The sequence below is a fragment of the Lucilia cuprina genome, chromosome 4 (genome assembly GCF_022045245.1).
Source record: "Lucilia cuprina isolate Lc7/37 chromosome 4, ASM2204524v1, whole genome shotgun sequence".
Classification (NCBI taxonomy): Eukaryota; Metazoa; Arthropoda; class Insecta; order Diptera; family Calliphoridae; genus Lucilia; species Lucilia cuprina.
This window is the reverse complement of record NC_060952.1, coordinates 98,365,278-98,379,923: the sequence shown is the minus strand read 5'-3', so window position 1 is coordinate 98,379,923 and position 14,646 is coordinate 98,365,278. Positions and strand designations below refer to the sequence as shown.

Sequence of the window (14,646 nt, the reverse complement as noted above, 5' to 3'; positions counted from 1 at the left end):
TTTTGAGACGTTATATCAGCGCCAAGATAACTTTATATATGAAATAAATATATGTCATTGGAAAGTCTATTCTTCCAGCTTTAAAATAAACATCTTAAGATCTGCTGTATCTTCTATCATTTTCGAGATATTTCCTCATAAAGCTTGAAAACTCATAGTTTTCGCTATATTCAAGGTATTTATAGCCCACACTTCTATAATGCAGAGGGTATTATGTTTGTTTATAACGATTAAAAATATTGGTATCCTCACTTACCAGAGGATGTTTCAATCGCTTCAATATCACTTTCTGATTGGATGTAACGATGTCTGTCTGTCCGTCTACTTCAAACGATATTTTATTAGCAATTTTAGCAGATTTTTAAAAAAACTCAAACTTTGTTGGTACTTATTTTGATTTGGTACTTTATTTTGGTGCCTTATGCGCTTCTAGTTCTAAATCAAAGAAATTTATTAAGAAGTTTTATCTATTTGCAAAAATTTTTATTAAAAAAAAGTACTTTTTTCTTTGTTTGTTTTCATTTGAAAGAGTACTTTATAAAAAGAAAATTAAAATTTTGCCATTCAAAAAGAGTACTTTACAAAGAAGTACTTTTTATAAGAATATTTTAGTAATTGTATAAAATTGTTTTATTAATTTCGTAAGTTTTTAAAATAAGAGTAAAAAAGTTAACAAAAAATGTATAAAATTGTTTACAGTAAAATTTAAATTCTTAGGAATATTTTACACAATTGCCCATTTTTACCAGTTTTAACGTTTTGGTACCTTTTTTGGTACTTTTTGTGGCTGTAGTTCTAAATTTATTAACATACTTTATGTGTTTAAACAACTTTGTATTTGAAAAGTACTTTTTGATATGTAATATGTAAAGTTTGTTTTCGAATATCAAGATTTATGTGCGTAAAACGGGTAAAAAGGGATTTCTGTTAAAACATTATAAATTTTGAAATAAAATCTCACAAATAGTTTGATAATCAAACTAAACTATTAAAATTTTAAAACTATTTAGTAGTTTTTTGGTACCATTTGTCGATATTGTTCCAAATCTATAAAATGTGTATTGCATATTAGGCAAATATGAAAAACTGTTAAAAAATATTACAAAAATTCGTAATAATTTAGTACTTTTTTGATACGTTTTTACTAAATCAAAGAAATTGATTTAAAATTTATATGTTTTATAAAAAAGTACTTTTTAGTACATATTAAAAAGGGTAAAAGGAGTAGTTTTTGGATACCTTTTGTCGATGTTGTTCTTAAAATGCAATTGAAAAGGAAATGCAATGCTAATAAAATGCAAAAAGGTTTTGTTACATATTAACCGGAAGAAAATTAGTACTTTTAGAACTTTGGTAGAAAAAGGAGTAAGTTTTTGGTACTTTTTCTAATTTATAATCTAAATTTGCAAAATTTGATGTGAAGCTTTAAAAATTTTTACAATTTATGTATTTTTTTAATTCTAGTCTAAGATGACAAAAGAAGGGAAAAAGGAGAGTTTTTTAGTACTTTTTTTAAATGTTACATCTTTATGAAATCAAAAAAAAAATCCTATAAATGTTTAGTTCTGTATAAATTTCAAAAGAATCTTGGGTTTAAAAAGGTAAAGCAAAAGAAAATCCTACATTCTGCAATAACATTTGAATGTAATATTGGGTTTCTCATCTCTAGTAGGATCTGAGAATAAACTTTACACTAAATATTTGTTTTATAAATTCCAGAAGATTTTGCACCAAAAATCTTTTTTAACATAAAAATTTTCTAAAGAAAAAAATTTTCATTCTTTTAATTGGAAATGGTGTTTAAAACGAAAAAAAACTTGCGTAAGAAATCACTCCTTTTAAATACAAAATTAGATTGCTATAAATATATATTTATTCCCTTAACAATTGAAGAGTATGTGAATTAATTTCGACTTTAAAAGTATTAAATAATAAAAAAAAACTCAAATAAGCAAAAAACACAAAACAAAGTAAACAATAGAAAAGATTTTAGGGCAGAAGATCAATTACCAGATCATAAACAGCCATAGCCAAGTCAATATGATTGATGACTTATTATAATTTTGTTTCTTTTGCTAACAAAATAAAAAATAAAATATTTAAAAAAAAGGGGGAAACAAAATTTTTTTTGTTCAACACTTTTTGTCTAAAGACAAAATCAAAAATTAAAAATTTAATTTATAAAATGAAAGTAAGTTTTTCATATAACTTCATTATTTATACTTGATATTCATAAAAATTGAAAACACAAACCATAGTGTCATAATAATAACCAAAGAAATGTCAAAACTTCTTGGGAATATCAAATGTTAAAAGTACTTTAAGATTTTATTAAATTATTTACAAAGTAAATACAACTCATCATGTGCCGCAGCAATAGCAGCAGCAGCAGCATTAGCATTCAACAGCAGCAAACGTAACACTTGTGTGTTGTCGTGTGTGCGTTCCTTATTTATTTATAAACTAATGGCGCCAACCTACAAAATATTTAACTATGTATTTTCCTCTTGTCATGTGTATGTTTAAAAATGAATTTTAATAACTTTATAATTTGAAATCTGGTTAGATATATAACAGTTATATATGTAGTACTAAAGTACTAATAGCTAAAGAAAACAATTCAAATTTTTAACAAAATAAATTAGATTTATTTAGATTTAATGACGTCAAATGTTTATATATTTATGTTGATTTTTAGCATTAGTTTTAATACTTTTATATTTTTTTATATATGTAATCATTTTATTTGTTTATACAAACGCTTTTAGAGTTCATTGCTTAAGTCTTTTGTTTGGGTCAACTCAATTTTGGCCATTAGAGTGTATTTTAGAATTTCGATTTATTTCTTATTTATTTTTAGCTTTAAATTTAAATAATTAGTAAATAAATAATAAAAAAAATTGAAAGATATATTAGGCTTTTAAATGTTGTTTATTTTAAAGTTTAAATTATTTATAAAAGATAAATATATTCGGCATGTATTTAAATCTTTTTATATTGGATAAAATAAGAATATATTTGACTAATTAATTATTAGATTTTTCTTTAGAAACAACTGATGCAATAGGTTTTTAACGATTGCCAATTTTTCTAGAAATTAAATAAATGATTTTCGAAAAACTTCCTTCTGCTGTAAAAGCAAAATTTGAAATTAAAAAAGATTTGTGCTAACAACCTTATTCGAAATTTTCCTTAGACGTCATAGGTATATACTTCATGACTAGTTTAAGTTCCTGCTAAATTTGTCATTAGTTGCCATATAAAACAAAAATCTGAAAGTAATGAGTTAAAATGCTAATACATACAACCTTTTTTCACTACTTCATCATTAGCATTTTAACTCATTATTTTAACGCGGTGATGTCATTGCAGGCAAGTACTTCTACGCTCGCTTACAAATAGGTATTTAAAGGAGTACTTGCAATTTAGCTTACAAAAAAGTTGTCGAATAAGTGGTTTAGTTTAAAAAAAAAAAAAAAAAAAAAAAACAGTGAGTATACGAACCAAGAACTTCGGTTTGTTATTTAAATGTTCTCTTTACTGCACCACTGTTTAGCTAAGTTATTACGCATCAAATAAAGGTTTTCAGATACAAATTTAATCAAAGCCGAAAATAAAATATTTTTCATCAGATTAAAAGAAAATCATTAGCAGAGTACTTTAAAGTAATGCAGACGATAAGTACAACACATTAAGAAGTCTTTGCTGGGTACTCCACATTAACACATTAAGGAGTTTTTGCTAGATACTCCTCATTTGACTGGGTATTGATTAGACGTTTCAATTTCCGTCGGTATAAATATACATATATATGGGAAGTCATTTCCTTGATTTATATTAATATCAACAAAAGGTACCAAAAAAGTACTACAATATTGAGCCGTTTCTTACTTTTTAATATAATTATTACAAATTATAGAATATTTAGTACATATTGATACAAAATTCCTTTTTGTTATTATTCCAAAATGTATTTCCTACTTGTTCCTTCCGTATGTACCCGTTTAATTTAAATTTCTCAAAATAATTTGTGCGTTTTTGCCTTTAAAACACTAATTCCCATATTCATAAATATCTAATAAAGTTATTGATGGTTTATAGTAGGAATTTTGTATGAAAAATTTGCGTATTTAAGATTTGAAAAAAAAAAAATTCAAATGTAAGCAGAGTTTTCCTTTTTACTCTCACAAATATCAATATTTAAAAAAGGTACTTTCTAATAGGTCTTTCCAAATACATATTTTTGTAATTTCATTAAATTGCTTTACAAATTTCTTTGTTTTAGAAGAAAATATACAAAAGGTACCAAAAAAATACCAAAAGCTTGATATCTGTTTACATTTAACGAAGTCAAATATTGATTTTGTTTCTAGCTACCAAAACGAAAAGTACTAGAAATTCCTTTCATACAGATTTCCATACAATTAGGAATTTTATAGAAACTTCAAAATATATTACAAACGAAAATGCACTAAAGATAGTCTAATTTTATGAAGAAGAAAAAGTGTCAAAAAATAACCTTTAATAGATTTTCATTACCAAATAAAAAAAGTACCATTTGAAAAGTGAAAGTGTACTAAAAACTTCTTTATACATTTTGCCATTTAATCAAGTGCCTGAGTGTTTTATTGTATGTTTTTTTATTCAATATTATCGAAAACGTAAAAAGTGCCAGTCGAAGAGCGAAAAGGTACCAACAAGTTCGCGTTTATAGATTATCATTTACTTAGGACTTTGCATATTCAGTTTCATGGTTCAAGGTTCAATATTACCAAAACTCAAAAAGTATCTGTTGAGTATTGAAAAAGTACGAAAACCCTCTTTCCACAATGTTTAATTTCATGTTAATGGATTCAATACTATAAAAACTACTTTTTGAAGAACAAAAAAGTACCAAAAAATCCTATTTTATAGATTTTCTTTAACTACGGCCTTCACATGCTTACTCTCATGTTTCTAGGTTCAATATTATAAAAACAACTCAAAAAGTACCAGATTGTAAACGAAAAAGTACCAAAAACTGTAGTTCTTGTTACTGGAGTTTCAAGTAACAACCCATTAGCATATGAAGTGCTACTAAATTTACCAAATACTTTATTAAAATTGACTCAATTAGTTCGTATAAAATCAAAAATCCCCTTTTTGGTACTTTTTTTTCTACCCATTTAAGTAATAAAAATTGTATTCCCTCAAGGAAACAAAAATATTTTTTTATACTGCTTCTTAACTCAATTTCTTAAAAAAGTTTATAAACACTTTAAAACGGAACTATTCTCCAATAAATCCCAAAGAGACATGTAAAAACTTTATTAAGAACAAAATAACTGTACTTAATAATGTTTTTACACAATGTATTTTAAATAAAACTAAAATAATTGGATGTTTATTTTTTATAAAATTTTATTTCATTATTAGAAGGTGTAAAAACATTCACTTAAAAATTTTGTATTTTATTCATTGTTTATTCAACACTTACAATAAATGTCAAATTAAATATGTTCACTGTCAATAGCTTACATTTGAAGGCAATAAAAAAAAAAAACAATATAACATTTACATTTTCTACTAATTGTTTAGAAAAAATGCATAGTTATGTTGCTAAATAGTTCCTTATTTGTTAATTTCTTTTAAACAAAATCTTCTATCTTTGCAGATTTTTAACCTTGTTATTAGTGTTTAGAGTAAATTAAAAAGAACACAACTGAATAGCAGCAATAGCAACAACAATTATTATGCACCCATTAATTTAGCATTTCACACCTTGTTTTTTTGTTTTGTTTTTGTATAACAACAACACATGCATATAGAAGCCATAAAATTAATGATGATGTATCCCGATAAATGTTTAGAAAAAGCAGCACTGAGTAATCCAACGCCTCACCTACCGGTGACGGTTAATGAAATGCATCATCATCATGTTCAACATCCAGCGCATGCTTTACAATTAGTGCAAACGGCTGAAACAAATCATCATCCCCATCATACACATTCACATCATCCAGCTCATCATCATTTACAAATACATCCGCATCATTTGGCTACACATGCAGCAATATTACCGCCTCAGCTTGGTAACATGCAACAGCATGGTCAACATCAACAGCAGCAGCAAACACTTCATCTGCAGCAGCAGCAACAACAGCAGCATCAACACACCCCTGCCCAGCAACATCATCAACAATTGCAAGCTCAACAACAACAGCAGCAGCAACAACATCATCATCAACAACCACAACAGCAGCAGCCACCAACTTCACATGTTACTGGTCAACATCCGCAACAACAACAACAACAGCAAACACCACAAAGTCAACAGCCATCACAAACCCATAGTAACCAACAGCAGCAACAACATTCTGCCATGTTTACTCGGTAAGTAAATTATGCAATTTTCCCAAAACTGTCAGTTGTCAGGCTTTAACATTTATTAAATTATACATATATTTACAACAACAACAAGTATTCTACTACTTTATTTTTATAGTGGTTGTTGTAAGCCAAGAATACGACTTGTATTTTTTTTCTTAAAATAATTAAAATACATTTTTTGTTGTCGTTTTGTTTTTGTTGCTGTTATTTCTATTAAATAAAATGTTTAATTCTGGTTTTAATATTTTTACCAACTTTAACCTTCAATTGCTGCCAATATAAATGTTATTGAAGTTTAACAACATATCGTCATCCAAAATGCAAAATCACATAATAATGGGTTTGAAAATTTCAGAGATAAAAGGGAATATTCGTGAATAAATTTAAGAAAACTAGATGTGACCATGATAAAAGTGTTCTCTACAACATGTTGCTATTCAGAAGCATAAATACTCAATCCCGCCAAGAAGAGTTTTCTTTACAACTAGTGACCTTACACAAGTTGTATGGAGGATAAATTAATCAGTATAAGGAGCTTGTTCCAAAATAACTAGTTCTGGAATGGGTGCACTTTCATTGTTTTAATAGTAACTTTGGAACGTGTGACTTTTTTTATCACTCCTTCAAGTTCTAGAATTATTCCAAAGATAATATCAAAATAGTTTTAAAGAATGAAATACTGATTTCAGAATCTTTTTTTTTACAATTGCAAATCCTTAATCAGAGAACTAGTTCAAGAAACGATCAATAAATGTTTCACATGATTTTAAAACCCATTTCAATTATGAATAAGAACTTGTTGAATTGCTTCTGTGAGCGTTTTATAAATGGTTCAACTGTTTTTTAACTAATTTTAATGATGAACACGAACTAGTTTTAGAATCAATCCTATGATGATGTATTTGTTGCCTATAGTTTCCTTGCAACTAGCAAGGAAACTATACAAATCCTTAATCAAAGAACTGGTTCTCGGATGTTTCTTTAAAAACTTTAAATATTTTTAGAACTAATTTCAATCATGAATGAGAACTAGTTCCATAATGAATCCAAAATATATGTATTTGTTATTTAAAGTTACGTTGGAACTAGTTCCAATTAAGAGCTGGTTTCAAAACCTTTACGAATATAAATCCTTAATCAAACAATTGGTTCCTGAAAGGTTTTATAAATACTGTTTCAGCATCTTTATTTAAAAATGTAAATACTTTATCAAAGAACTGGTTCCGGAAAGGTGAGAACTCGTCCTAGAATTAATCCAAAAATATAAGTCCTTTATCAAAGAACTGGTTACGGAAACGAGAGAACTAGTCCTAGAATTAATCCAAAGTAAATGTTGTTCTTGATTAAAGTTTCCTTGAATAACTGGTTTCAGAAGCTTTTTCAAATCCTCTAGCTTTGAACTGGTTCTTCTCTTAATAAATTAAAAGAGAAATTACTGAAGAAAAGAACTTAATATAATAAAGAAAGTGACAATTTCGTACAAAAATCATTCACGAATGAACTGATTTCTGAAGTATTCTATGGACACCATAGAAAAGTTTCAAAACCTTACAATAGTGAACAAAACTAAGCTGAATGACAAACTAGCTATTTAATCCACAACTTGAGGTTACTGCTTGCCACATGTTTTTTGTCCTTAAAGGAAGTTAATTGTGTCTCCTTAAATGGCAAAGTGACATCTAGTCGAAAGGATTAATGAGCTTTTTGTTAAAGTTTCATTAAGCGTCTACTTTCTAGACTTCTTAGGGATAGTAAAGTGTTGACTGTCTCTGCTCTAGCTTACGACTATTACTTTTTTGCAATATCTCGTCGGTAGCTGTCGCATAGTAGCTGACGATAAATTACAAAAATGCAAGAGATTTGCGAATCTGTTCTATTCACATAATAAAAAACACAAAAAATACATTTACTCAAAGTACCACGATTAGAACAATATACAAATTTAAAATCAAGCATTTGGATTTTAAAATTTGACTAAAACTAAATAATAATTTTTTGCATTTAATTTGTTAAAAGAAAAAATTATTTAAATTTCTTAAAAAAAAATTATACTTTTTAGACTAAAATTGCCCTTAAAAATACTCAATTGTAAGCAATAATTGTATTCCTGGCTTGTAAAAGTCATATTTCAAAACACAGACACACATACACGTATTAATAAGTTTGTGTTTGTTTATTACATTTACTAACCGTATATGAGTGAATAAGTAAGAGAGCAAGCGAGTTAGAGAGTAATAACAAATAAATAAAGTTTGTTGCTTAAATCTTTTGTTTAAGTTTTTGTGAATTAAATCGAAAAAAAATACTTTTTTTGGAAATAAAAACGAAACATTTTATACAAAACCGTTTCAATCTTCGTTTTGCTGTTGTTGTTTTTTTGTAGTTAATGTTGCTTTTGTACTTTTTGTTATGTTATTCAGTTTTCTGTTCAATGTGTTGAATTTACTGACAATATTTGCACCAGGTTTTACTCTACAAAAAAAATATCTGATAGTGTTTCTTTACTGTTGCTGTGTTCTTAAAGTTTTAAAAAAATTTTTTTGGTGGTTGTTTTTTTTTTTCTTTCTTTATTTTGTTAATTTTTTTTGCGGATTTTACTAATGCTTATCAAGATTTGAGCTGGAATACAAAAAAAAAAAAAAAATCAACATGTTGAAAATAAACTTTTCAAAAGTGCAAACGCCACAATAATGGGTTCAATTTAGGAATACAGAGGCCATGTTTTTGTAGGTGTATAGTATGTGTTTGTGTGTATGAGTATTCAGTTGTCGTTACATTGTACAGATTCTTTAGCCGAGTTTGTTTTTTTTTTGTTTAGTTTTATCCTGTTTAATTCTTTTAAAGTTTTTCTTTTGATGAAAAATGAGGTTTAAAATAGAACAAGACTTATAATTAGTGTTTCCGATTGTTTTCACAGACAGCTAACACAAATAAACAAAGATCTTAGTACACAAAAAGGGAAAAAAGGACGCCAAAGCGTAAGAAAACTAATTAAAGTTGATTTTAAAACAAAAGGATATTTGTATATATAAAAAAAATTCAGGAAAATAATAAATTAGTTTTAGAATTAATGAATTAAATGGCAAACAACCTTAAAACTAATTTTAGAACTCATTTGGAGTGAGGCAACAAATTTTCTAAAAAGTTTTTTATAATATTTAAAATGTACTGCAACATGTGGCAAATCTTTTTCATAATGGAATATTACGCTTTCACGACTCACCAAATATTTCAGTAATTTTTTGGCCAATTTTCACTTTAAACGAATCAGCACCATCTAACTGTCAGTTGAGCGTGATAGATATTTGGTTTAGGTATTGATTCGGCTGCCGAAGATACCTGAATCCCATATTTTTAGGTTTTACATCTAATAAAGCTTAATTTTAGTACTAAAATTTCATTTTTGTACTATTTTATTTTCGATTTAAACCTTTTTGTACTAAAAATTTCATTTGTAGTGTAAATAGTTTAAATCCAATTTTTTTTTGTACTAAATTAAACATTTTTTACCATTATCGCATTTCTATACTAAAATTTACTTTTAGTACTAAATTCTTTTAATTTAGCGCTTAAGTTTCATCTTGTACTATTTCATATTTGTACTAAAATTTCATTTTTGTACTAAATTTTTTGGTTAAGTGCTAAAATTTTGTCTTATTCATTGATACATTTGGTTAATGATAATTTTGTACTAAAATTTAAATTTTGCACTAACATGGTACTAAAATTCATATTTATACAAGTTTTTAGTTTGCTAATAAAACCTCAATTTTGTACTAAAATGTTTTTTTACTTAATTTAATTTTAGTACTAAATTCATTAACCTAAATTTTCGTACAAAGATTTTATTTAAAAACATTTTATTTTAATAAAAAAATTTTATTAAGAACTTAATATACTAAATATTTCTTTTATTTTTTGTACTTAATTCATTTTAGTACTAAAATTATCGATTTAGTAATAAATTTTGAGTTTTGTACTAAAATCAAATTTGTGTACTACAATTTTAGTGATGTACTAAAATATCATATAATTACAGCTACATCACCATTGAGTCTGTTGTACGCCTCCTTAGTAGTGCCTCAGGTGGGAATCTAATCCATGATTTCCGATCTAACCATTAGCCAAACAGTAGCCACACTTTTTAATACTAAAATTTAATTTTTGTGCTAAAGTTTCATTACTGGTACTAAATGTCATGTACCTAATAAAGATCACCAATTTTGTAATAAATTTCTAGTTTTGTACTAATTTTGCAGCAAAATTTTATTTTTGTTCTAAAATTGCAATTTAAGATAAAAATGTTAAAAATTGATGTTGAAAATTTCAATGTCGTAGTAAATATTCCATTCAACATTTTTAATTCCAACTTCCCACCAAAACATATAAAACATTTTTTTAATACTAAATATGATTTACAAAAAATTATTGTTCATTTTTCATTCAATACAATGTAGATGAAATTCAAATCATGTTTTAGATACGTTTTGTGTGGCAAGTGATAAGTAGCAGACATTTTCCATTACAAAAGAACAACAACAAAATAGAGATTGAATGACGCACCTTCAACTCAGAAAACAACAATCATCAACTTGTGGAGTGGCTTTAAACGCCACTTCAGAATAGATCAACTAAATAAAAACATACACACACACAAACAAACAAACATATTATAGACTTATTGATAAGCTGTGACAGTAGCAATTTGTCAACATTAAGTCGGAAGGAGAGAGGGAGAAAAAAAATATTGTCATTTGTTGCTCCGTCTGGTTATAAGATGATTTATTATAACAAAAAAGTGCAGTCACTGCTATAAGAATAATGAGTTTTTATGTAAATAAATAAATGATCATTAATTTTTAAAGATTTATTTATAACAATTATTTTCCTCTTTAATTTTCAATTATAATAATTTTCACATTTCTCTGGAGAATCCAGCAAACAAAACAAAAAACGACATTAACATTAATAGAGCATTACGAGTATAGGGCGTGTGGGTTGGAATTTGGAAAAAATAACAATCTAGCTTAACTTGGTTTTGTCTGAATTGCTGTTGATGTTGTTGTTGTTGATTTTTTCTGTTCATTCGTATTTTAGTTCATTAAATGACCTTTGTGTGGAAACTGCTGTTGCAGCAGCAGCCAGCTTGTAGTTTGCCATTTATCTACTCGTCGTAATCTCTTCTTCAAACTCTAAGAGAGACAGACAGACAGACAGACAGACAGACAGACAGACAGACGGACTGACACTGTGAGCTGCTGCGTGGTCATTGGAGATGCTGCGAAAATAAAACGTTTTAAAGCCATTTTATTTTGTTCCAATTAATTAGTGCTTTTAATGCAATCCAATAAGTTAAAGCCACCACAAACCAAAAAAAAAATCAAACAACAGCAGCAAACTAAAAAAAAACTAAATCGCTATAAACAGTCTTACACTAAACTACTTTACTTTTTGAAGTAAAGCTGGCTGAACAAAAAAAAAAAATAAATAAACTGTTTCGTACTTACTTGTTGTATTCTTTAGTTTTGTGTGAAACATTGGCCAAAAAAATACTTGTGTGATATTGATGTGGATAATGGCAATGTTGATGACGATGATGACGTTTGCTATGTTGAATGAACAGTGGTAAAGGCAACTGAAAAGAGGGAGATATTTTAGAAATTAAATATTACTTGGTGATGACTTTTTTATTGAAATTAGGATTTTTTGCTAAAAACTTGACTTTTGTACTAAATTTGAGTTTAGTACTAGTAATACTAGATTAACAAACAAATGTTTCTGTAATACAATAAACCGATTTATAAAACGGCTTTACTCCAAGCACCCTTTCTACAGAAATCTTTAGAGATAACTTTAGAAATAACGAACTAACTAACTAACTAACTAACTAACTAACTAACTAACTAACTAACTAACTAACTAACTAACTAACTAACTAACTAACTAAGTAACTAACTAAGTAACTAAGTTACTAAGTAACTAACTAACCAACCAACTAACTACCTAACTAACTAACAAACTATCAAACTAACAAACTAACAAACTAACAAACTAACAAACTAACAAACTAACAAACTACCTACCTACCTAACTAACAAACTAAGAAACTAACTAACTAACTAACAAACTAACTAACTAACAAACTAACTAAGTAACTAACTAACTAACTAGCTAACTAGCTAACTAACTAACTAAATAACTAAGTAACTAAGTTGATATGCAACGAACTAACTAACTATCTATCTATCTATCTATCTATCTATCTATCTATCTATCTATCTATCTATCTATCTATCTATCTATCTATCTATCAATCTATCAATCTATCTATCTATCTATCTATCTATCTATCTATCTATCTATCTATCTATCTATCTATCTATCTATCTATCTATCTATCTATCTATCTATCTATCTATCTATCTATCTATCTATCTATCTATCTATCTATCTATCTATCTATCTATCTATCTATCTATCTATCTAAGTAAGTAACTAACTAACTAACTAACTAACTAACTAACTAACTAACTAACTAACTAACTAACTAACTAACTAACTAACTAGAAGTATTACATATGTTTTAAACACATTTAACACCACTGTTGCCTTCTTCTGCCTTGCACCATTTGCCAAACTGCTCCACTATAGACATAATTGTATGTTTGTCCGAATGTATGGAAGCGAATATATAAATTTTAAAGCTTTAAAATTCTACTTTTAACTTTGGTCTGCTGCAGTTTTAATAGTAATTTTCGTTAAAAATAAACTCAATAGTTGGTGGTAAGAAAACTGCTCAAAAAAAAAAATGAAATCTAAAATAATGAAAAGAAACAAGGTTAAGCACCGACCCTTAAATTGAACATATTCTTTACGTTTACCTTTAGTTTTTTTATATATAATTTTTGCCGCAACGTTACGATATTGTTCTATCTTAAGGTGTTTTAAACGTATCATTTTTATAAAGTTTTTTCTTCGTTTAATTTTAAACGTATTAAAATTGAAAAATAAAACAAAAATTCAATGCAATAAACATACAGGTGAGGTTTGTGAGTGTGAAAGGTGGGTGTGTGGGGATAGCAGCATAAAGGCGATTATTGTGTGAACGAATTTTTTCTTTGCTTCAATTAAGAAGAGATATATTGAATTTTGAAAATAATTTATAAATTAGTTTAGTTTTTAATATTTATTTAAAAATTTCATATTTATTTTTAAAATATTTTTTGTAATTTTTTTTCTTCGTTACACCTTAGGTATTTAAAAATTTTACGCCTTAACTTTTAATTTTCACATATTTTTATTCTGTTCTGTTCTGTTTATTACATACATACATATTTACAAAGTTTTTAACAAGCTTGTTAACTTTAATTTCTTTCTGCACTTGATTAACACCTTTTGATCCTTGTTATTATTTTAACGTTTTTTCTCCCAGTTGCTTGTTTTGTGTCGGATAAACAAAATTATGACAGAGGGCGTTAAACACATATTAAAAGCAACAAAAGTTTTTAAAACATTGTATAGAAAAAAATAATAATTTTGTATAAGCAACTTTTCTAGATACTTAAGTCTAGTTTTTTTAGTAAAAGTTGCTTTGATTTGAACAACATAAACATAACAAATGTTTCTTGAGTCAAAGCAACATTTCTATAGAAAAAGTTGCTTTTCCTTTTCCCCCGTGGATCCGCGCCTGTTGCAATCTACTGTTCTATAAGAAAAGTTGCTTTCGTACAAGCAATGATTCTATAGAAAAAGTAAAACTTTTACTAAATAAGAAATTGTTTTTTAGAAAAAGTTGCTTTAGTCCCCGCAACTTTTATGTAGCAACTATTATATAATAAAAATGGCTTTAATTCTGCAGGAAAAGTTGCTTTAGTACTGGTAGCTTGTTTTGAAAAAAAGTTGCTTTAGTACAAGCAACTTTTCTATAGAAATAGTTGATTGAGTAAAAGCAGTTTTTCTTTAGAAAAAGTTACAACTCTATATAATAATTGCTTTAGTAGAAGAAACAAGTTTCATTATTTTAGACAAAAATTGCTTCAATCTAAGCAACAATTCTATAGAAAAAAGTTGTGGTAATCTATGGAAAAAGTTATTTTAATTCAAGCAACATTTCTATAAAAAACTTTAATGCCAGCAACTTTTCTATAAAAATGTTGCTTTAGTACAAACAACATTTATTAGGAAGCAACTTTTCTGCAGAAAGTGTGTCTTTGGAATAAGCAACTTTTCAATGAAAAAAGTTGCTTTAGGTAACGCAAGCAACTTTGTTGTTTTAGT

The 14,646-nt window shown here is 27.0% G+C and overlaps 1 protein-coding gene across 1 annotated transcript in view; it reads left to right on the top strand.

Annotated features, from left to right (window-relative positions):
* LOC111677719 overlaps positions 1-14,646 on the top strand; it is a 49,814-nt gene that overhangs the window by 935 nt on the left and 34,233 nt on the right. The window contains exon 2 of the mRNA XM_046949074.1: positions 5,654-6,372. Coding sequence (XP_046805030.1) covers positions 5,798-6,372 — 575 coding nt within the window. The 5' untranslated portion in view covers positions 5,654-5,797. The remainder of the gene's footprint in view (positions 1-5,653; positions 6,373-14,646) is intronic.